The 26,465-nt window shown below is 33.1% G+C and overlaps 1 protein-coding gene across 1 annotated transcript in view; it reads left to right on the forward strand.

The window, feature by feature from the left end:
* Window positions 1-3,261: 3,261 nt before the first annotated feature.
* Window positions 3,262-26,465, forward strand: part of LOC136972774 (SIN3-HDAC complex-associated factor) — a 63,442-nt gene continuing 40,238 nt past the window's right edge. The window contains exons 1-2 of the mRNA XM_067267418.1: window positions 3,262-3,350; window positions 23,632-23,900. Coding sequence (XP_067123519.1) covers window positions 23,673-23,900 — 228 coding nt within the window. The 5' untranslated portion in view covers window positions 3,262-3,350; window positions 23,632-23,672. The remainder of the gene's footprint in view (window positions 3,351-23,631; window positions 23,901-26,465) is intronic.

A 26,465-nucleotide genomic window follows, 5' to 3' on the forward strand; every position in this document is an offset into this window, starting at 1 on the left:
AAAGATATGGAACGAAAGAACCCATTTAATGATGATCGCCCAGGAAAAAAAAAAAAAAAAAAAAAAAAATAGAACTTTTTCTAAAAAAGGCACACAAAGGTAGCAGTAAAGAATACAAAAGTGATATCTAAAGCTCGAACAGCAGTTTCAGAAGAGATGATAAGGAATTAGTTTCAAGAATTAAATAATTATTTGAGAGAAGAACAAGCAAGTGATATCCATTCTGCGGTGACGAACGGATATATCTGTCAAGGGTGATCGTGTGACAGTTGTGAACGACGGCTATATCCGCAAAATTCTTTTGCGGATATCGCCAAAAACTACCGCAAAAACAATTCACATAAAAAAAGAAATTATTTGACAATTAAAAATGTCTTTACTAGATATAACTGTTTACAAAATCTTTTTCCAAAACGGTAATGGGAAAAAACGCGTGGGAAAATACTTAAAAAATTTCCCACGTTTATTCTCCACTACATAGGGATAGCACCATATCTGACTAACCCACTACAGAAAGGATATACTGCAAAACCTTTCCCATATCTTCAATGTAAATGAAACAGGGATGTCATTTTGTCAGGGGCGAATTCTGTGGGCTTGCTTAGCATGCACCGCATGCTTAAGAGAAAGTTTTGATTGTCAATATACTTTTTATATGAGAACAAATATTCAGTGCGATGCTTGCGGAAACTCGATCGCTTGCTCATGTGGAGGTTTTCCGCAGCAAACAGGGGCACGCGCATGATGTCATTCGAAGCATTTAACACGGCCAGATTGTATCGAAAGCTTGCGGTACCCAGTCAGCATACATGTATTGTGTACAAGGCGGATCTATACAGAGATTAATAGGGCTTAAGCCCTGGGACCACAAAATTTGAAAAGACTTGAGCGGTTATCATTTCAAGGGTCTACAAAATTTGAATTATTATCATAAATTTTTAATACTTTTTCATTATAATATATTTCATGTTATAATGGACTTTATAATAGTCCATACTTTTTATTTACACCAAATAACGTTTCTGCCTATTGCTTGGTGCTTTTTTTTTTTTTAACTCTTTCCGCCCTGTGGGCACTAAGAGGGCCTTTTTTAGTAGGCCCATTATAGGTTCGGCCAGGCCCACAATGGGGCGACCGGGTGGTGAGGGACGGGGCCCGACATATCCGAACGGACCACCCCCCCGAAAAATTCCTGGGGATTATTCGACCCGTTCGGATTCGATCCCGGGTCCCCCAGAGCGGTAGGCTGCCACCTTTACCGCTCGGCCATCCGGCCGTCTTATTGCTTGGTGCTAGAGATAGACCTATTATTCTTATTACAACTTTCCGCATGCCCAAAAATTTTGGCCAGGATTTGCCCCTGTATTTTGTCCAAAAACTCTAAAACTTCTGGGACCTAAAGCATATAAGAACTTTTATGACAGAAAAACAGTGAGTATCACAGTTTTGTGTAATTTTTCTGCCAGTGGCCAATGAGTGGATCCTATGACAGTGTTCCCATATAAGAGAATTCCAAAGGATATTGCAGATTCAGATGGATGATAATCGCCCAAGTCTGCCATCTGCATCGTTTATTTCGTTCAAGAGAACAATTAGTTAGTGTGTAGTGATTTCAGAATTTACTCCCCGATTATGACTTGATCCGAATTCGACCAATCAGAAGAGATAATTAAAAAACAAAAATTCATTAGAACAATGGTTAAAAGGAAAAGGCGGGAAAATATATGGGATGGAAAAAAGAACGGATAGGAACGAATCGGAGAGTTTTGTCGACGAGAATAGGGAAATAATAAGACTCAGTTTTGTGTAATGGAATTGAGCTCCCACAGTGCTGGAACTGCACAGAAGTCGATTAAAGAAAGTTCTGTTTTATTGGTATGGTTTTTATGGAATGACGAACCTATGGGAGAGTATCCACGGTGACAAGGTGGATTCCTAATTGGCGCAGCCGACAAGATCGTTTCACGGAGACGGTGATTACAGGCCGGAAAAAAAAAATTCGCCAAGTAGATAAAAAAAAAAAAAAAAAAAAAAAAGTATATTGGTTAACTCTTTCCGCCCTGTGGGCACTAAGAGGGCCTCTTTTAGTAGGCCCATTATGGGTTCGGCCAGGCCCACAATGGGGCGACCGGGTGGTGAGGGACGGGGCCCGACATATCCGAACGGACCACCCCCCGAAAAATTCCTGGGGATTATTCGACCCGTTCGGATTCGATCCCGGGTCCCCCAGAGCGGTAGGCTGCCACCTTTACCGCTCGGCCATCCGGCCGTTAACCAATATACTGCAGGTGGTGTGGTATGGTGTTACGAATGGATTTATGTTTGAGATTTCGCAAGGATTAAGTGAGTGCTGCATTGGAGACGAGGTAAGAGTCTTTTTTTTTTTTTTTTTTTACGGAGCGAAATCTGATGGCGGAAGAATGTTAAACTTAAAGCGTATTAAAAGGGAGGACTTTCTGATTATAGCGGAAGAACTGTGTAGTCCTATAGGTAGGTAGGCTTACCATAACATTTTTTTTTCCTCAAACCTGGACAATTTTGAGAAAATACTCAAAACAGAAAATAAATCGGTACCTTTAAAATATGACAATATTTTTGAGGAAGTTCCCTCCGCTACTATTAGGCTTGCCTTATGTTTCGCACATTTTAAGTGATTTGTAATGTCCGAACGCCCACCACGAGTTACTGAAATTCTGAAAAGCCTAGTTCACATTTGACTTTGTCAATACAAACATAAACTTTTTCAAAACCGAATAATCCTTTTTTAATTCAACAGTAAACACACACATTTTTTTTTGTTTTTTGCATTTTGGAGATTAAATAAATTCAATATACAGTATAAAATAATCGTAAATGCCGACTACCAATTTGATCTCGACTAAACTTCGTCTATTTTCTACGAAAGATATAGCATTGGCTTAATAAGTGTATAGGAAGAAACATAAAACTTGGGAAGCGTGATCTTTTGTCTTCCGCTAATTGTGGCATCTTTCGGATCGAATGCAGCGTTTCGAAATGGGAAATCAATCATTTTTAGCTAATCTAATATCGATTATTTGTTTCTCTCCGATTATTTTACCGTTCAACCATAGACAGTTTATATATATTTTTGTTTTATTATGATTTTTTAAAGAAATTTAACACTCGAATTATACGAAGGAAAATAAAGCTGAACGTAGATTTTAAATTTTCGACGAGTTTAGAGAATTTTTCCGATAAAACTAAAGAAAGAGTTAATAGAATAAATTTATATTTAAAGTAGTCGGCGTCGTATTTTGCGGTGGTGCAGCACCGTCGACCGTCGAGCATCATCTACTACTGGCTGCGAGGAGTCGAGAATCTGTTCGAAGGTGAACAAATATTTCCAAGTTTTATCTTATTATCCGACAATCGTTCGTTGTTTTAACGTTAATAATAATCGAGACGATCGCATCGTAATACGAGTTTCAATCGCGTCGCTTTATTAAAGCGTCGGGATGCGTTCCGTCGGATTTTCATTTATAATCGCTTTCATGTCTTCTCAGCGAAATGCTACGCGATTTATTATTCTATTTTATTAACGTATTTAACTACTTCCTAATGCAAATTTTGTTTCCGAATTTATTTAATGCGTAAATTTTCAATTAATTTTGCCTTATTCAGACGACGGCGTTTACGCTTTCAGTTTCCGATTACTCCGAGCGCGATGCGTTCGGTTCATCGAAGATCGCCAGACAAAAAATTCTTAAACAGTAAATTATTGTTCCTTTTGTGTCGATAAGCTAATACTCGAAGGTCGCATTTAACAGTCGCGATCTCCGATTTTCGACTTTTTTTTTCTTTTTCTATTTTTTTTTTTTTTTTTAATCGCCGCGTTTAAAAATGTCACCCGAAAGATTTATTTCGAATTTTTTCGTCGTAAATCGGAGCATTTCGACGCCTGCTCAGCAGGGAGGTGGTGATTTGTCACTTAGTCATCCAGAGAGATTATGAACAGGCTCATCTGACATCTTGGGTCTTGGATCGAGTCATTGGATATGCTGTTATCTCTGGTTGTGTTGTGTTGCTTGGTTCTGGGACCGTACTAGGTTTTGGATGTGCCTTGTTTTTGTAATTTGGAGGTGTGTTTTGTTTCTGTCGGGTGCCACTCTATAGACAGGTAGACTGTGTGAATTAATTGACAGGAGTGATGCTGCTTTGAATGTTTTGCTTTTCTTGTATTCCTTTCAGTTGGACCATATAAGCCCAATAGTCAATCCTATTTTTCTTTATAAGGTTCCTTCCAGAAAAGTGTCTAAGAGGAATTTTTATCTACAGGCATGTTTTCATATGTCAACCAATTTTTGTTTAACTGAAACAATTTCTATTAGTGTTTCTGTGTCTTCTTATCTTCCAGTTTTGTTATCTAAACAAAAACAATTCGTTGAATCGTTTAGCATCTTGATCAAAGTAACTAAAAAGTTTTTGATAATACCACTTGCTGTTTTATGTGAGTGATGCTGTAAAATATAGCTGAATAACCAGTACTGTTTATCTATATAAATACACATCTACAAGGATCGTTCAAGGTTAAATGAGACTTTTGGGCCTATAATTTCAAAAAGTAACTATAGCACAATAAAACCAAAGAGAGAGTAGTATTATCCATCCCATGATTTCAGTAACAAGCATGATGTATTTTGTGCATGCATACAGTTTTAGCGATCGTGGCAGAAAGTTATGTGTCTGCAACAATGGAACAGCAATGTGTAATCAAATTTCTTTTGAAGGAAAAGGTTAAATGTGCTGAAATTTTAAGAAGATTGAGGGCACAGTATGGGGAACAAATGCTATTACGGGCAAGAGTGTACGAATGGTGTCAGCAATTTGATAAAGGACGAGAGCCGATGACAAATGAAGCACATGGACATGTTTGTCCAACTGCAGAAAGGCCAGTGAATATCGCACAAGCTGAGCCAGTTATCCTGGAGAACTGGCAAGTAACCATGAGACACGTTGCAGAGGAAGTGTCTGTCAGTGTCAGTATGTTGAGAAAATCGCCCACAAGCACTTACTGTTCCACAAGACGTGTGCCAGATGGGTTTGCCGTCAGCTGACATGCAATCAGAAATGGGTACGCAAGGAGACATATGAGCAGCTTCTGAATCAGTTTTGTATCAAAGGTGATTAGCTCCCAGCGATTGCTATTTGTTTGGGCCCCTTAAAGAGCATCTGGCAGGAACAAAATTCCGGACTGATGATGATGAACTGTAGCAAGTTGTCCTGTGCTGTTATGATGTCAGCCCACTTCTTTCTACAAGAAAAATATCAGGGACCTACCCTGCCACTGGGAACAGTGTCTACATAGAGATGGAGAGTATTTTGAAAAATTGATGTAGTTTATACATGTTTTGGACAATCCTTTTTGTCTATAGAAATAAAAGTCTCGTTTAACTTTGAACGACCCTTGTACTATTATGTATTTAGTAAATGATATGATGTATGCTAAATGTGACAGTAGATTATCCTGTGTCAATGTGAACTCTGTCTTATATGAATGGGTTTTTGGGGCACTTGTAAAAATGGAAATTTTAAAATATTTCAAGTTTTTATTTAAAATTTTCATTAAGATTTTCTGAAGGATTTCCAAAAAATCAAAGAAACTTTAAAATGAAAAAATTGAATGTTATATACATCTAGTTTTGGAAAATCATATTTCTTGGATCTGTTGTTTTTTTATATTTATGTTCATATAGAATGACTAAAAATGTCATGGAATGCAAATGATGTCTGGCAAAGATAAAATGTTATTGTTTTTAAGAATATTTTTAGTATTTAAAATTAAACAAACAGAAACTTAAGAAACTTAGCTTTGTGAACAGAATGGGACATTTTGGTATCAGACATTTTCTATCCATAATAGAATTGTTATTTTTTTGATTGCTAAAGTATAGTAGAAAATTTTGACCTGTACATAGTCAGTCAAACAGTCGTACTCAAGCTGCACATACACATTCAGCTTAAACTGGGTAAAAATTTCATAAAAGATGAAAAATTCCTGTTAATCTCATTAAAAAGTAGTCCAACTGGACAGAAAATTACTAAATGTAGTAATCTTGAGAGCAATAGTAGTGAATTGTCACAGCCACTATGCTATAACTATATTGTGCTAAAAGGGTCAAGACAAAACCACTTCTTAGACCTAAACATTTATTTTTGATAAAAAGTCTGCAATAGATGTGTGTGTTTAATTGGAGAAAGTAATCATTAAGTTTAGTTTTCTTTAAGTAGTTGAATATTTTTTGAAGACATTTTTAAAGAAAAGAAAAAAGAATGGGACAATGAATATTTGTTTTCTACATTTTTTATAATTATTTGTTTGAGATGTAAATTTACTATTAATTAGATACTATATAACAGACATGGGCAAATGCAGCTCTTTTTGAGTTACATGCGGCTCTTGCTGAAAGTGTTAATTTCTGCTTTTTATTATTATTTTTACAATTTTATTTTCACAATTTTGTGAAAATATGTAATTATATATATGTAATATTTGGTAATTTATTTCCAAGTTGGTGCAATAAATTAAATTGACATTTCAAATCTATTCTTATAAAACAAGTTCTCAACCCAGATGGGGGACCCCTATCCTTCCCCGCCTTACCATACTATCTGCCATGATAATACAGAACTGCAGCTCTCATGCATTTTGCAAAACTTACATTTTGGCTCCCACTGAACTCTTGCTTGCCCACCTCTGCTATATAATAAATAAAGGAAGATTTTTGTCATTTTGAAAGCATATTAAATTATAATTAAAGCAAATGTTCCTAACACTAGATACTTGATCCTAATGTAATAAAAATTAAGATAAAATTTTTGTTATGTAAAAGAGATAAAAACATTTGCTGGTAGAATTATAAAGAAGAATTACATATCTTAACAGTGAATAAATATTTTAAACAAATCTTTTTAACCCATTTAATGAATCATTGTCAAATTACAAGTGAAAGAAATTTTAAAATAGAATAAGATAATATTGATAGAATTGAATATGGAACAATTGAATTGAAGATAGAATTGGACATGGTACGAAAATTTGAATCAGACAATTAAATTGTGTGATATTCATACAGGAGTGGGGGCACTATGCAGGTTTTGTTAGAAAAGATAAATTTTTCCAATGAATATTGGACCTATTTAAGATTTATGAGTGTAAGATACCAGTCCATACAAATATTGTCAGAAGCAAAATACACAAAAAAGAAAATTATAAATAATTGTGGAAATGCCAAATACTGATTCTTGTTTTTTTCTCATAACTTTGCCTTACAAGAAATATTTGAGAACTGTGCACATTAAATTTTGTTCCCAAATATTTATTGCAAATTTTGTATGTATTTATGAAATGTGATTTAACTATTTGAGCCAAATTTTCTATTAAAATTTTTGTTCTACTTTAGCATTTCTTAACCTTTCTAAAGATCATTCATTTAAATGTTTCAAGATTATTTACTGTTAAGGTGTCTAGTCTGTTTTTCTTTATTGAAGGCTGTAAATGTAAAAATATAAAATTACATTTTCAAAATTTTTCTTATAATAGAAAAAGTTTACTTACTGACTCAAAAAATAGATGTCTTTAACACTAGAAGTACCAAACTAATTATTTTTACCAGTTTAGTTTTTCTAATTTCTATAGTTTTTAAAGTTTTTGTATTTACAAATGTGATTTTTCATATAATAATGTTTTCAAATTATTATATGAAGCGTGCAATGCTATAATGTTGTAAACGCCAAAAAACAAACTTTTCAGGAGAGAGAAAAAACACTTTTTCTAATGAACAAACTTTAATCAAATGCTATAAAAATTATTTTAACAATTTACACTTTGGAATAAAACATTGGGTTTAATTTCAAACACCTAAGTATGATAGTAAGGAAACAAAAAAAGTTTAAAAACAGGGTTAGAGCCATAACACTGTAAATGCCAAAATTGTGCAAGTGCATAAAGTTGTAAATGCCAAAAACAATTGCAATCATAAAATTAATGTTTCTACAGCTGAAAAACGGTTTTGTAGACAAAGAACTAGCTCAGATTTCTTGATAAAGATTGAGAGTTACTAAATTTTGAGATAAATTTGAGATTCTAAAGTATAAAAATGTGTAAAGTACTTAATTTTAGTATCTTAGGAAACCGACTATAATTACGGTCGGTGAAACTTCCGTTAACCTAACGGGTACTTTACGTGGATTCGAGATTAGTTTGCCAGGCCTGGGCTTTTAAGCATGCACCGAAAAATTAGTTATAACAACGATAAATATCAAGTCAGATCAAAAGTTCAAATATATTTAATTAGCAACTAGAATGTACTACGTACAAATGTCAATAATCCAAACAAAATTTATTAACGAAAATCAACAAGTCAACCTGACAATAAACTCAGCTACTTAGCTTAACTTAATAGTAATTCCCCTTGAAATTCGACAATCAAATACTTAGAAACTATGAACAAAATCTCTTACTAATTAAACGTCTATCCGTCACCTCACTATACAAAGAAACTATTTCCTCAATACTTTTGATATCGTCAAATCGTCAATCGAACTCCTCTTTAACACCTTGGATCGTCCAATTATCAATCTGGACTTCTATCAGAAAATACTTCGCTTTCGAATCTACCTCGCTCTCACAGTCGCTTCGATTTGGAATTCACCTCGGTTTGGAAATCACCTCTCCTTCTTCGGTTAACGTACGGGTTTTATACTGTGAGGTGACGTCACACTTGAGCTGGGTTACTCCCCTTATTTACATACTTAGTTGCTAACATTAACTTTCTTTTCTGGCAGCTTTAAGTTTCCGACAAAGCATATAAACCGTTTACAAAATATTTATCATAATTTTCTGGGATGTTTAAGACGGTTTATCAAGTATTTCTCTACTAGTGATTGTGGGGACTCCCCCCTCCATTTTTTTTTTCTGCGGACTGTTACTTCCGCCGGGCAGCGCAAGTGCGCAAGATTTTTCCTACGGCGCTTATTTCTCCGTGAGTTGTTTTATCTTCATTTTTCATTACTAACAACAGAGTGGTGGGGAACATTCGTCCTAAATAAACATAAACCCCAAACAAAAGATAATAAAACGGAAAAATAATAATAAAATAAAAATAACGTTCGGACTCAGTTCCTTACAAATGAACTCTCTAACAGAAAGCATTGAATGTTTTAGAAGAGTTTGGAAAAGGCATTTTCAGATAGAGAAACTCTTATTGAGTGTAACTCTCCAGTTTTTGATATAAATATCAAACATACTATTTAGTAATAATATACTAAAGATATTACTGAATCAGAAAATAACAGTTTTAGCATAAATGTATCATATTAAATTTTTAATAAAAATTTTTTCACTATTGCTTTTGCTACCAGTTCATTTTTTTATATTTTTTGATTTTTTCTAATGATAATGATAAAGGATCTCACTGTTGTGGAGTTAAATCTATAACCTTAAAAAATGTGTAATAATACATTTTTTGATAGTCATAAATGAAAAACATAGGGCGGGGTGCCTATTGCTGACCGCTTCCAGTAGTCAATCATGTAAGTCAAAATCCGTGCGTAATTAGTTCATTGGAACAGGTTTAGGCAAGCCATTTTTGCAGGAAGCATCATAAGATGACCCTTTTTCTCAATATGTAAGAATAACTGGTTGCCTCACTCAAGGTAATGAAAAAACTTATTGCCCACTTGCTGGTAATTGACCATATAGAGCTAGTGGAAGGAACGGCAAAACTAGATTGAGGCGCCTCTAGCGGCGACGCCGGGTAACAGAATCAGGGCTACAAAGGCAGCACCAGTGTTGTTTCACCTAGTACTTTTGTACTAATCTAATACCTTTTTACTTGTTCTAGTACCAAGATACCCAACACCATTTTCCTAGTACTATTTATGAAATCCTAATATCTTTCTTTTCAATTTAGTACCTTTCAAAACATTTATTTTAATTCTATATTTCTATATTTTTCTACTTTGGCAGTAAATAGATGGTTTTATTGTTTCCTCATTCAAGTGCAGCAGTTGAACGTATTTTTTGCAATTAAATTTAATAAAAATTAAACTACAAAATCGAGTTCTTAAAAGCAACAATGATAAAATGTTACACTTGGAAACCATCATCTGCTTCAACCATACAAAAACATTCTAGTGAGGAAGATTCTGATGATGATGATCTTACCAGTGATTTTTCAATGTGATAATTTTAAAGTTCTGTACTTCATGTTCATTACTTTTGTTTCATCATTTTGTTCATTTGATTGTTGTTGAGGAATAATAGCATTCTTGCAACATATGAATTTATCCTGTATGAATTTTGTATGTTACAGTCGAAATGGTCATAAGTCAAGAAGTGACTGTACTTCAACAAAACAGTTAGCCATCTTACACAAGCACACGCGAAGGGTAACTAACTACACAACAAAACTAAAGATGACGCAATCAATCACCAAAAGCGTGCAAGATATATATGTATATGATATATATTCCACGAAACCTGTAAAAAATTGATACATTTTAAAAAATTTTTTAATGAAATTTTTCGTCATAAGTGCGAATGGTCGTAACTTGAGAAGTGACTGTAGATCATTGGGACTGAGCAGTATTAATATTATTATATTTATTATACTCTTAATTTTGTACAATTTAAAGGGTGGTGTGGAAGAAGTAAACTATATATCTATTTCATGGTAAATAAGGAAATTTGTAACTAACCATATATATAAAGGAACTTCAATAAGGATCATAGCAATAGCTAATAGGCTAGGAAATGAGGATAGGAATTTCCCTATTAATACAGTATTAGCAATAGTTAATATTGTATTAATAGGGAAATTCTTATCCTCATTTCCTCAAAATACTAATTTTGCTTCTTACTCCTTTCTTCCACAGATCTCGTAAATTCAAATATCACATCATATGCCATTTAATATTTGTCAGATTAACAAAATAACATAAAAAAAGAAAATTTCTAAACTTTACATTAGAGAACTAAATTTAAAATAGAGCCAACTAAGGTTAACAGGAGATTGGAGATTGGTTAGAATGCAACACATCATTATGTAATTAACCTCAGGAATTAAATTGCAGTCAGCCATTTCTCTTTTGTCCCAGGGTAGGCCTATTATTCATGCGGGAACGAATAAAACTTTGTACTTGGCGGCTCATATAGGTAACACTACAACCGACCACACAACAGTTATTTTTTGAAGTTTTGTTGGCAGAAAGCTGTTTTTCATTATCACAGGCCGAAAACAAGCACCGTGTCTCAGTATGTATCTAACCCAAAGACGCTTATGTTTTTCCGAAAAAGTTTCCTTTGCCTGCGTACAGGTGGCGCTCAATGCAGTTCCACTAGCTCTATAGTGAGGCATTGTCAGGTCTTTAGAAGATAACTTACTCCATGTTTCAAGTACATATTTTCTACAAAATGCCCATTATAGAACTCATTTATCCTTTCACAGTTTCAAGGTTGTGAGGTTCTTAATGAAGGAAAACCCAGTTGTCAACCACAATATAAACAATTGTGTGGCCTGCTGGTCAATTACTAGGTGAACAACCCTGTGATTAAATTATTATTTTTTCATAATATAAACAAAGGTCTAATAAAAAATTATTTTTTTCCATGAAAAGTATAGAACAAACTTTATATTTATATATGAATTTTTCTTTTTGTGTTACTACATATCCTAATAAAAAATATCAAAGTCCAAACAGCTTTAAACAGTTGACAACTGGTGCCATTATCTACTAGGACAGGCGTGGCCAACAGTTATTGCAGCCACAAAATGGCAGAGAGGGGTGGACTACTGTCCAGTCCTTTGGGCATGTAAGGTAGTAGCTGGGAAAAGGGATCTTTTAACTCTGTTTAGAATATGGTTGTATTTAGTGGAGCCATGTCCTGCCGCATATACCGCTATGCGGATGATCCCCAATTCAGAGTTGGTAATATGTTGTGTGGAAGGCACCAAAAAAGCCCTTCTGATTAAAAGGGGCTACGGCTGCATTAACGTACTATTACGGCTGAAAGGCCATGACAGGGCTAATTGGGGAAATGCTACCAAATTTGTGGTATACAGAGAATGCCAAACCTCCCTGGGTCTTGGAGATATCCAAGTCTAAAAATGTGATTTTTTCCCAATTGAAGCTGAAAGAGGAGTATACATTCATCAGGGGATGTTCTAAAATCAGAAAGGAGTCCTCTGTAACCTATCACGCCAGAAGAATGTCATCCACGTACCTCAAATATATCAAGTGCACAGAGATCAAGAACAGCATTAGCCGTTCTTGATCTCTGCGCAGTAAGGTGTATGCGAGATAATGTTACGCATATAAGTTTAAAAATAATACTTTATTTTTAAACTTGTTATGCTCTAAGTGGCTAATGCCATTTTTGTTCCAATTTTTTAAAAATTGTTCTAAAAGTTATTTTATTCTGGTTCTACCTGAAGATGATGTTTATAAATACGTTGAAAGCGCTCGCAGGATATTAAAACATTTTTTAAAAATGTTCTTTAACTCCTTTTTATGTGAATTTTTCTTTTGAATCACTCAATCTTTACCAACTTTGAGGACAAAAGACTGTGACTTTTAACCATTTGTAATAAGTAAAACAACTATACACTGTAGTATAATAAAATATGTAAATAATAATAATTTAAATAAAGGGATGGCACTGGATGCATGCTGGGATAAGATAGCATGGTATAAAATGCCACCAGAAAGTGGTTGATATAATTCCACTGATGAGGCCTTGGCTAAAGGCAAAATACATCTGTAGAATGTTTTAAAGCAGTGGTTCTTAACCTTCTTATACTTGCAGCCCACCAAATATCTCATAATTTTTTTGTGACCCCCCTTTTTAATAATTTATATTTGTTAAATTATCTATAATAAATTGTTTTTTTTATTATTGCTTTATTTTTTTATATAATAAATGTAAATCATAACTTTATTATTTCATTATCTATTTAAATAACATTCAAACTTCACAATTAAGCACGAAAATTCATTAATTTTTAACAAAAAATAAAATAAGAAACATGTCGATAAATCGATCCAAAGTCGATGCTAAAACTAAAACACCCACAACTTGTCGTAAAGATTTTGCATGTCTTTTGCAAAAATATTTAAATTTTCAAAGCCTACTACTAAGCCTACTATTTTTCATAATTATTTTTAAAATTCCAAGCATTGATAGTTTCTTAGAATTGCTTTGGAATAAAAGAAGTAAATACTGTGGTGTAAGTAGCATATTTGCATTTATTTCTTTTGTACTAACAGAGTTGTATATAGGAAGAAATAAAAAATAAATAAAAAAACTAAATAGGAAAACTTTATTTTTCTTATTTCATTTTTCAATATGATATTAGGTTATACATCAATTTTCTTTTTATTATATTCTGAAGGAAATTTTGCATTATTTGGCAGCCCATCGGCAAACTTCTTACAGACCGCCAAGGGGCTGTGAATCTTACATTGTCGTCAAACATGAAAGAAACTTTCCAAAGCTAAATGTGTTTTGCACCATTTCTCTAAGCAAAGTTTTATGGACCTTTCATTTTTGCTAAGCAAATTGTGACTGCATTTTAATATCTGACATGCTACAAAACTGGCTGTTTCTCAACTTCAAAAAGATTCAAATGACTTCATTTTCATGCAAGAAAATTTTCCCTGTCTCACTTCCACTTGGAGTCCAGTGTTATCTGAACAACAACATTCCAGGACATTGGATTGGAAGAGATGGACAAGATCTTGTTTATCATCTGTGGTCTCATGTCACCAGACCTTATTCCCTACAATTTTTATCTGTGGGAGTACATAAAAGAAAGGGTATTTGTCCTCCATCTGCCTCCTACTCTTCAAGATCTGAGACATTGAATTGTTGAAATTCAATAAGTAGCATCTAGTTGATTCATGTGTGGCAAGAAATACACTATTGTTTTGATGTTTGTCATGCAACATATAGTGCTCATGTTGAATATATGCAATATTTAACCTTCCTCCATCCAATGATGTCAGAATGTGTTTCCATCCCTTAGAGCAAATTTTAGATTTTTATTTCAAATAAACTATATCTTTTTGAATAAATCTGTATAAGTTTCTCTTTATGTTGCTCCTTTATTTGTAATTATTAGTTAGACCTACAGTATACGACAATATTAATTTATTTAGATTTATAAATTTTAATGGTTAAATTGTGTCATAAACATTTCATTGTTTATCAGTTTTATTTGTTTAATGTAACCTAAAAATACTATGTAATTATTAAAATAACTAAAAAGAAAAAAAGACTAAATTTGTCCTCTGGAAAATTTTATGGATCTGTAAACAGCTATATAAAACTGTTCTATATGTGAAACCTGTACATATGTAGAGTACTGTGTGAATTAGTTCTATACCCTTTAATCCCTGCAACAGCATACCATCTGCAGCACTACATCAATGCAGCTATAGCCCCTTTAATTAGAATGGCCTTTCTATTGCCTTACACACAAACTGCTATCAATATCAAACTTACTGTCTGCTATGCAATGACAGGGATGTTACTTCCATACTAGAGAAGTCCAGGATATATTCTATCCCATTAGAAAACACACTATCTGGTATTCGCATTCACTAGGAGCGACAACCAGAATGTTATCTTATTGCATCTCTGAACACCAACATTCCATCAGGGCAGGCAGGTGTGACACTGAACTAACAGGGATGGTGTTACAACACCAACACACCCTGCTGTGGGATCATGTCACAATGCTCAGGTATTGCGACCAGAGGAACCTGGTGTATGTTTGGGAGGCCCTCCTTACCATTTTACTAAATCCGTGCAACTCCCCTCACTTGAGTTGCCTGCTATGTGGGTCAGCTTGTATAAAAGATTAAAACACCGTCTTCATCTCCTTCTCAGAGCATATTCAACACATAGTGAATGTGCATCATGTGCATTGTCACCACGCACGTGTCAATTTAAATTCTTTACATTTAGTTGTTCTAAGTTTAGTTTGTTCTTAAGGACTAATGCCATAGTTTTAATTCAAAATCTTTGTTCAAAAAATTTTATTTGAGATTGTGTCTGCTTGAGGACAACATTTTATAGCACATTGAAAGCGCTTGCAAATATGGCAGTATTTATACGTAATTAACACCTGTGTGATAATTTGCTCTTCTCTTGCTTAACCAAAGATGGGGGAAATCCAACCTTCCAATTCAATTAACCTGCTGCTATTTTAAGGAGCAATACAGACAAAATTAGGGAAAGGAAAAATATAGACAAAAAGAAATATGTTAAATGGTATAGATAAAGAGCAATAGAATGTTTACAAACATAACTTTAAATCATGATTTTTTCTGTGGAAATTTAATTATAGATTCAAATGTGCTGAGAGGTAAAAAAAAAGTTGAAAAACACTGTGTTACAAGATAGAAAAACCAAAAAGAAGTTGCCATGTGTGTTGGTGTGCCTTTAGGAATTTTAAATTATACTTAGCAAAAGTTTAAAGAAAAGGAGATGTGAAACCAACAAGGCTCAAGATCACCTATTGAAAAATATGTTTAAAAATCAAAAAATATCTTCCAAACAAACAAATGCAAAATGTAAGAAAAATAAAACAAATGTTTGTAACAGAACAGTAAGATAGAGGACACACTGAATGACATGGGATTTTCATTTGCAAAGCCAAAACAAAATGTTTTGGACCAAAGAACAAAAACAATCATTTTAAATGGTCAAGACAAGACAAAAAAATTTAACTGTAGAAGACTGGGAAAAGGTCAGTTTTTCAGCTGAGTCATGTGTGTTGAGTGTGGTGATGCAGGAAAATTTGTTTTGAGAAGTGCAGATGACAGATATTTAAGGAAGACTGCCTGAATATGAACACTAAGTTTCCAACAAGTTTAAAGATTTGGACTGCAAGTCAGCTATTGGATATTGAAATACACCTATTCTTGATGAGACTCTAACAGCAAACATGTATGAGGGAATTTTAGGATAATTTGATTCCAACAATCAAAAATCACTTGATGCTGCTGGCATTTTTTTAGGATGATAATGCCACATGCTATTGAGTCAAACAAGTTAAAGAATTTTTGAAGTATAAAGGCATTGAACATTAACCTGGCACAAATAGCCCAGATTTAAGCCTATTGAAAATTTATGGGCAAAGTTGAAAATGCTGGTTGTTGAAAGGGCACTAACTAATAAAGATGAAGAACTTTAAGAATGCCATTAAAATTAGTTGGAGTAAAATAACTTCAGAAACCGTGAATTAATTTTGGCAATTCCAAGATATATAAAAGCTGTAATAAGATCAAAAGGAGGACCAACAAAATATCAACTTCTGTTATTTTGCATGTGATCCTTTATTACTGTTGTTGTACAAAATACTTTTTTCTACTTCCTGTATGTTCAAACACTTTTTACCTATACTGCTTTATATAAAAATATTTTTCTGGGAAAATGGTTCATTCATTTGAAATTAAAGTGATAAACATTTAATAACCCAATGAATAAAATGTATATTTTTGTTTTAAACATTACATCTTTATTTTCTTGTAAAATTGCTCATTTTACAAGAAAACAAACTAAGCAATTTTACTTTTTACATCATGTTCAAATACTTCTGCCAGGGGGATTCTATATGCAAAGAGCACATAAAACATTTAATCTGGCATGTACAAGGTGTGTTCCATAAGTAATGCAACCAATTTTTACATGATGCGATGATATGCTGTAACTTATTCTAATCTGCTGTGCTAGGTGGCGGGGAGTGTTAGCTTCAAAACTCACCCGGTCTCATTTGCCTCCAAGCTGCCGGCGGGTGAGGACATTCGTTCCTGTGAACCCTGTTTTGAGTTAATGTAACACGACGCAATGGATCATTTTGTGGAGCAACGTTATGCTATCAAATTTTGCATTAAACTTGAAAAGTCTGCCACCAAAACCTTTACATTAATTCAGTAGGCCTTTGGGAATGATTTACTTGTTTAAATCTCAAGTTTTCCGATGGCCGAGAGGAGGTCACCGACGAACCTCGCAGTGGATGTCCATCAACCTCCCAAATCGATGAAAATGTGACGCATGTGCATGATTGTTTGAACTCTGACCAACAGTTGAGCCTTCAATTGATAGCAGACACTCTAAACATGACGGAAACAACCATTTATCGCATTGTGACTGAAGATTTAAACATGAAAAAGGTGTGCGTCAAACTGTTCCCAAAAGTGTTGACCGACGAACAAAAGGACATGTGAATGCTCTGGTGCAAGAGCTCTTGGAAATGTGTGAAAATGATTAAAATTTTTAAAACTCAGTTATCACTGGTGATGAGTCATGGATCTTTGAGTATGACCCTGAGACAAAAAGGCAGAGTTTGGAGTGGCACACCTCAGCATCACCCTGCTCCAAGAAGGCATGCATGAGCAAGTCCAGGATGAAAATCATGCTCATTGTCTTCTTTGACGTCAGAGGCATTATCCACCACGAATTCGTACCTGCCGGGACCACTGTGAACGCAGTTTTTTACTTGGAAGTGCTCAAAAGAATGAAAAGGAGGGTCGCACGCTGCCGAAGCGACATCAAGGACGTGTGGAAATTTCATCACGACAACATGCGAAGCCAAAGTGCCTTTGTTGTCAATGATTTCCTGGCCAGGACCCACACCCCATTGGTTCCTTAGCCTCCCTACAGTCCTAACCTGGCTCCCGCCGACTTTTTTTTGTTTCTTCATTTAAAATGGGCCTTGAAAGGAAAACATTGGGACACGATTGAAAACATCAAGGCTTATGTTACATCAGCTCTAAAGGACATTCTGGAGAAGGCCTTGCAGAATGCCTTCCAGGCTTGGAAAAATCGCCTTCACAAGTGTATTGATGCAGAAGGGTGCTATTTTTAAGATTTTTGACTAATTGTAAGAATACATTCAATAAATGATTTTTTATGAATTTGGTTGCATTACTTATGGAACACACCTTGTAAGATGCATTCTGGCAACACAATAATAATTATTATATAATTAAACATAATAATAATAATTTTATTCAAGAGTTGGGCTAGGTAGAGATTACCCGTAACCTACTGAAGGCCATTTGGGAATTTATTAGCCTATGGGAAATCACAGCTTCACATATAACAGGGGTGGCCAACTTTTGTGCACATAAGATCTACTTTTTATCGGAAAAATGTGTTGCGATCGACTTGTTGTCATAGGCATAGTCTAAGTGGGGGGGGAGAAGTGTGAAATACATACTATGTTTATACGCTGTTTCAGTACGAAGTGCACTCACTGATTATGAGTCGAGTCATAACTGCATGCATACAGTTGCGTTAGGTTACAAATATAATACATTAAGTCAAGACATCGCTAGCGATCGACCAAAATTGGCTTGGCGATCGACCGGTCAATCGCGATCGACTTGTTGGCCACCCCTGACATATAAGATGCAGGACTTTGTTTTGAACTCTTTTTTTGGGACAACAGTTGTCTTATATGCTGTAAAATATGGTAATAAGCAATAATATATTTAATTCCATTTATTTGTTGTAAAGTTTATCTTAATTATCATATAGTATTAAACATCTTAAAAAGTATTTTGTTGTGGTGCCACCTTCAAATCTGCCCTGGTTTGTCCACGTGATTGTTTCAGCTCTGTCTATATGGCTGCTGATATAGCTGATGTTTTAATTATGATTTATGCTAAAGCATGTTAATCAGCAATAAAAACCAATTTTATCTTGTTAACGTGGTTAAAGAAATCTTTCCATCTTTGACACTATATTGAAAAATGATGACTACTATATCTAGACAAACAGTTATCAAGCATATTAACAAAACTAACTAAAATGTGAGTAATGTTCATGGATGTCAAGCATTGACAGTGGGATTAGCTTACAGCAATGAGATAATTACTATTTTAATGCTTTACAGTTGTCATACTGTAGCTCCTGTGAACACCTTGCTACTTTTAGCAGTGCATACATCAAAGAACTATTCTGCATTTATGTACATTCATTTGGAAAAGTAGTGGGAATCTGGTCCAAGTGCATACAAATCTATGATATTCAATATTAAGATGCTCACTATTGCCTGATATTGGATCATTCAGGTGGTTTAATATAAGTTTATATTCCCTTATGCAGATCAAGATGTTCTGAAAAGCTTGTGTTGATACTTCAGTCTCTATGAAGTATTTTGTCAGCCTACTAACATCACTTACAAAGTTGAAGCCACTTCTTCCATTGGAAGATGCCAAACCTCTCATGAAGTAGTTCATATCATCAATATGAAGCAGTATGTTATCTTGAAGTGTTTGTTGTTGCCATCCTAAGGAGGATAATGTTACCAAAAGGATTTTTGTCAGCTGGAACTTCATCTGATGGGAGGAGACTGTGCTGATTTTTTAAAAATTATGTTCAAATGTAGCATTAATCAATATCACACTTTCTTTATATCTTTCAGAAATACTTTATTAGAAACAAACATTTTGGCTCAGTTTATGGGCCTGCTTCAGTTTCTACACCTTAAATGTTATACTGACTATTCTAAAATTGGAATATCCAACCTTTAAACTGAAGCAGGCCTGTAAACTAGGCCAAAAATGTTTATTTGTAATAAAGTATTGCTGGAAAATGTAAGGAAAGTATGATATTGATTAATGTTGGGATAAGTTTCAGCTTTGAACAATATATTGTTCAAATGGAAGCATTTGTAAAAACATTTTGTTTGAAGTTCTTCTGGAGAATAAATGCTGTTAAAAAAAATTATCTTTTGTTTCATGTTCCTTTTGACTTATAATCTGAAATATTGCTAGTTTGTTTCTTTAACTCAATAAATGTTTGTGTTTGTCTGTTGCTGCTTCATTGCCATTTGCATTACAATAAATATATATAATGTAAATTGATAAATCTATTAAGATTATTTCCAGAATAATTAAGATAATTTTTAATTTGGTTAAATTTTATTGTTTAATGAAAGACAGGTAAATATGTTGCCACCTTAAATTTAAAAGTTTATTTATTTACTTATAGCTTAAACAAAATATTTCTAAAAGTGATTTCAGGTTTAGAACATCTAAAAACTTTCCAGTCTCAGTCTGTTGGAAATGATGTGATTCACTTGGTTTTAGCAGAAACTTGCTGTGTGAAATTTATCTATTGCAATAGTTATCAATGTTTTTGATCTATTGGCATGCTTACAATTTTTGGTGACACATTAATTAATGAGTTAGTATCATATAAAAAATGTTCTTATTTATTTAAACAAAAACTTAATATAAAAAGTGGACATTTTCAACATAAAATATTTTAAGTTTTAATATTTATATGGATAAAATCAGCAGTTTTAATTTTTGAAATTTTGTGATATTCCTATGAGAGTTTTGCATAAAGCAAAGTTACTCTGCAGTATTGTATCATATCCCTATGGTTATGATTTGATATTGCAGAGTAAATTTGCTTTATAACAGGGTGTGAATGAATATTTCACTTAAAAGGAACATCTGGTAGTTTGTAATTGTCAATTTTGATGAAATTTTTTGGATGTGTTTTATTTACTTGTACTTAAACTCTAGCAAGGCTTCAGGATTCACTATTCTGGTATTCTCGAGAAAGTTGTGATAAAAGTTTTCTACAACCATTAATACCTATAAGGAAGACTGATTCATGAATTCATGGCATAGCATGATTACTTAAGGTGTCACATGCAGAGCTTCTGATTTTGGGTAGGTTTGATAACCGTATGCAAGATTTTTTTTTATAATTTAATGTTATCATTTTTAAATTTATGTACATTTTTTATGCCATTTTTAATTATTCATTATAAAATATCAAGAATTTAAAAATTGATTTTCAACAATTTAAAGTTTTGTCACAAAAAATAATATTTATTGTATATATATTTATTTATGATGACCATTTCATAATAATATGACAGCATTTTGGATGATATTTATCATAAAAACAGTTAAAATATAATGGCTCATTGCACCATGCACTTATAATCATTGCTATTTTATTTTCAGTCTTTACATTTTGTTTTAATTACAGAGAGTGGAAAATAAACTTCATTAACATCAAAAATGTTAATGCAAGTTTGAAATATTTTCAAAAGCATTTGACTGTAGGTCTGAAATTTAAATTTTGACAGATTCTAAAGTTGTCTTATCGATTGTGTGATGGTGTTAAAGTCAATCTTTCAACCAATAATAAATAATTATGGATATATTTTTATTGTGTATTGACATTTTTCATTTTGTGTGAATTCTGATGTTCCATGACACACGTGAGATGGCATCAACGTTGGTAATGTTGGAGTAGTGGCATTTTTTGCTTTTATTTGTAATTTTTATAAATTTTTATAAATTTTATGATTAGTACTTCAAAAATGCATCCAAGATGTAATAGTAAATCTAGCAGTGGAGATAAGTGCAAGAAGTGTGGCTCTGTTACTGTGGAAACTAAACTTGGCATTATAAAACTAAGTGTATTAGTGAAAAAAAAAAGTTTGAAACCAAGCAACAGTGAGTGGGTAAATGAGAATAATGTATTCTAAGTGCATTGGAAGTATCAAACATTAACAATATGTACTTTATAGATTAGTTTTTAACTTACAACAAAACTTGGGATCCACTAACTTGTTCATAAGTGGAGGAGTGTGTGTATTTCAGTTAAGAAGTCTTTATTAAAACCTACATTAGATTAAATAATACAAAATGTGATTATAATGTTACAAGTACTTTCTAAAAATGGAGTGATTAGAATAAAAACTGTTTTAAAATTCACCTTAAAAATTGTACATAATGAGTTTTAAAATGATAAGATGAAATTATAAATGTAAAAAAAGAACCTCTTGCATGCAAGAATCAAAAAACAAAAGCTCTGTAGATGATGTCTTAACTAATTATACTGTAAAGTACTATTTTTTTTAGTATCTTAGGAAACCGACTATAATTACAGTCAGTGAAACTTCCGTTAACCTAACGGATACTTTACGCGGATTCGAGATTAGTTTGCCAGGCCTGGGCTTTTAAGCATGCACCGAAAAATTAGTTATAACAACGATAAATATCAAGTCAGATCAAAAGTTCAAATATATTTAATTAGCAACTAGAATGTACTACGTACAAATGTCAATAATCCAAACAAAATTTATTAACGAAAATCAACAAGTCAACCTGACAATAAACTCAGCTACTTAGCTTAACTTAATAGTAATTTCCCCTTTGAAATTCGACAATCAAATACTTAGAAACTATGTACAAAATCTCTTACTAATTAAACGTCTATCCGTCACCTCACTATACGAAGAAACTATTTCCTCAATACTTTCGATATCGTCAAATCGTCAATCGAACTCCTCTTTAACACCTTGGATCGTCCAATTATCAATCTGGACTTCTATCAGAAAATACTTCGCTTTCGAATCTACCTCGCTCTCACAGTCGCTTCGATTTGGAATTCACCTCGGTTTGGAAATCACCTCTCCTTCTTCGGTTAACGTACGGGTTTTATACTGTGAGGTGACGTCACACTTGAGCTGGGTTACTCCCCTTATTTACATACTTAGTTGCTAACATTAACTTTCTTTTCTGGCAGCTTTAAGTTTCCGACAAAGCTTATAAACCGTTTACAAAATATTTATCATAATTTTCTGGGATGTTTAAGACGGTTTATCAAGTATTTCTCTACTAGCGATTGTGGGGACTCCCCCCTCCATTTTTTTTTCTGCGGAGTGTTACTTCCGCTGGGCAGCGCAAGTACGCTAGATTTTTCCTACGGCGCTTATTTCTCCGTGAGTTGTTTTATCTTCATTTTTCATTACTAACAAGAGAGTGGTGGGGAACCTTCGTCCTAAATAAACATAAACCCCAAACAAAAGATAATAAAACGGAAATAATAATAAAATAAAAATAACGTTCGGACTCAGTTCCTTACAATACTGCCACAAATTCAATGAATTAGTCTTCTGTAAGAATTAATAGTTGTAGAAAAGCTTTTATCATAAACTTCTCGAGTATGTCTGAATAGTGGGCCCTGTGGCTTTTGTAGAACTTTAGTTCAAATAACTACAACACAACCATAAAATTTTATTGAAACTGATGACTATAAGAAAGAATTATCATCCATGTAGTGTTACATGATCTTTAGTCATGTAAGATTTTGTTTGATGTCATATTTCACTACAGAGCAATGTGATTCATCTATTTTTGAAAATATCCACTCGTGAAATTAGTTCAGGATCACTTCTTATATTCTTCAAAATTATGTTTGCATATGTGTACGATGTGCGAACACAATTTAATCATAATATAGATTAACATTGGCATTATATATTGGTATTCTATATATTTAGATATGAAAATGAAACAATTCTTGAAAAACACTAAATCTTAATAAAGTTTGGATTCCTGAAGATTATTAAGTATTTTTTTCCATGCATAGTTTTAATATGAATTGGGTTAAATGTATCAACAATTTTTTTTATAGATTAACATGTTTAAAATGCTGTTGATGATTTTTATTAATATCATATTGATATTAGTTTTTAACACTGACTGATAATGGCTATTTGCAGCTTATTTTCTCAGTATCCTAAATAATTTTAATGATTCTAACACTATCATTATCATTTTCAGAATCTTGACTAGTATTGGAGTGAGCCTATTCAAGCAAAGAGATGTTTAGCTTTCATAAACCCAAGATATATCGTTCAGCCAATGGCTGTTGCATCTGTAAAGCTAAGTCTTCAAGTTCTCGTTTCACTGACAGTAAGAAGTATGAGCCAGAGTTTGATAGATGCTTCAGCATAACAGAGAAACGGTCAGGTGAGATCTGCAATGCCTGTGTGTTGTTGGTGAAGAGATGCAGAAAGTTACCTCCTGGAACAGACAGGAATTGGCATCATGTGAGTATCTATTTTTGTTTTCTTATGGGAAATTAACCAATGAATCGGAAAGGAAGTTGTTTAATAAACTTTTTAATAAATGAACAATTCATTTTCCATTTAGCTATGATGATTCTGATATCATTAAAAAACAAAATTATGAAAGATGAAATATTATTGATATTTTAGAACAAATATGCAAAGAGAGTTTTGTTAGTATGTAGACATAGATAAAGTCCAATATCCATATGCTTCAGTGCTAAGGCACCACCAGAGGCAGAGTGGATAAAACTACTGAGCACTGATAGTTGATCATGGGTTTGGGCTCACCAACAGACTGGCCATGTGGAGTTTCCCAGGTTTTCTTCATGTTAGTAATGCCTAAATAGGAGCCAGTTTTCCATAAATGACCCTCTGGAGATATTTTTCCCTTGGCATATACTCATATGGTGCATTACCTTAATTGAATAAAACCAATCAGTGCTGAGACTAAAAATCTGATGTATGATGTTTTTAGAACTCGATCACATTTCGACTAGGCTACATTCTCTATATGATGATTTTCTCATCAAGTGTAATGTTTTATATTTAAAATGTTTACGTACTTTAATTAAAAAATGTAATTTCTAAAATAATTTACTATATTAAGCTTTTTTCACAGAAGGATAATACTGAACTAGGAATGCAACTTTTATGTTACCATATTATTTTTAAGAAAGCAGACAAGTTTTTCTTTTAGAGAAGCTTTGGTTTTCATTTGATTAATGTTAATATCTTAAAAGTAGCTGGTTTATAAATAAATTAGATTATTATGGTTGCAATTAAATTTTATACATCAAAGTTCAATATATATGTGAATAAAAGAACTCAAGTCATTATTTTCATTAGAAAACAGAAAAGTCAAAAATAAATATGTCAAACCTTTAATATAACTTTTATTACATTAACAATACAAGTATTTAAAGAAGACTTCTCAAATTTAACATCTTTGATAACTACATACTTCTGCAAACATTTGTACCATTTACTGCAATGATCAAAAAGTGTCAGGCATGGTTCATTTAAATTGTGCACATGCAAGAGGTTTGAATGCTGTCACTGTTTTTTTCATTTGTTATGACTTTCATTGACATCTAGCAGCAATCCACATATCATCTTCTGTTTTCATTTGCAAATAAATGCTTGTTTTGTATGTAAAGAATTTGTGCACCAGTGATTTTTTTCAAAATGTCAACTTTAATTGAGAAAAAAATGTGCATTAAATTTTGTTTTTTGCAATGGAATTTCTACTACAAAAATGGAAATGCTGCAAAATGCCTTTTGTTTTTGATAGATTATCATCACCAGAGTTTTTGAGCAGTACAAGATGTTCAAGGAAGGCAGAGAATATGTCGAAGGTGAACCATGCTCTGTTAGACCATTTACTTCAACTGATGAACAGTACTGTTCAAATCAGAGATTTGGTGCTCACTGATCATCATTTAACAGTTAGGAACTGTAATATTGAACATGTTCCAGTATCATTTGGATCTTGTAAAGCAATTTTAAAAGATCATTTGGACTTGTGGTGTGTTGTTTCTCAAGTTGTCCTGTTGAAGTTTTTCCAAAAACAACATGTTTGAGTGACTGAAGAAATGCTTTCTGGAGGTGTGTCTTTTGTAAAATACATCATTATGGGTGATGAAACATGGATCTACAGTTTTGACACCAAAACATCTAACAATCAAGTGAAAGGTGATCAAAAGGTGAAGACCAAAAAGATGACATTGAAGTCAATAAAAATTCAAGGTCTTGTTGATGGTTTTGTTTGATATCATGATGTTGTGCATCACAAATTCCTTCAAAGTGGTCAAACTGTCAACAAAGAATATTATTATTGAGGTGTTTTGCATCATTTTTGTGAAGCAGTTTATAGAAAATAATCTGATTTGTGGTGGAAAAAAATCATGGATTTTTCACCATGATGATGCATCTGCTCACAATGTTGTTGTCTGTGAATTTTTGGTCAAAAATTCAACAAATTTGAGAGCAAGATTTAGTCAGTAAGAAGGCTGTAGAAGTACAGTACAATTATCTTGAACTGATCTAAACAATTCTGTTTTTCCAGATACTAAGAGAGTTTGATGCATTGGACATTATAATGGAGAACACAACTTTTTTTGCCAGAGACAAAGTTTTTGTTGTATTGAACAGACTGATTTCCATGTTGATGACATGATGAGGAACATTTGCTCTGCAGGTTTAACCACCATTAGTAATCACTATAGTTAAGATATTTTGATCAGTTTTCCACTAATGAGTGCACACACCTCTTATTCTGTTAAGCTTTTTGAAACAATGTGAGAACAGAATAACAACTAATTGATGCTTACCATACAATTTCTAGTACTATACATTGAGTTTTCAACCATAAATATTTTTGACTTTATTCAGAGGCCCTCTTCAGGTGAAATAACAATAGAATTATGGTCTACTGCACTTCCATATGTTTTAACTTATTTAAATATCCTGTTCTAGGCATTCTGAAACTTCACAAAAGTTTCAATCATTCAGCCAATAATAATTTGAATAATTTTCAATGTATTT

Source organism: Centruroides vittatus, unplaced genomic scaffold, assembly GCF_030686945.1.
Source record: "Centruroides vittatus isolate TY-2023 unplaced genomic scaffold, ASM3068694v2 contig_301, whole genome shotgun sequence".
NCBI lineage: Eukaryota > Metazoa > Arthropoda > Arachnida > Scorpiones > Buthidae > Centruroides > Centruroides vittatus.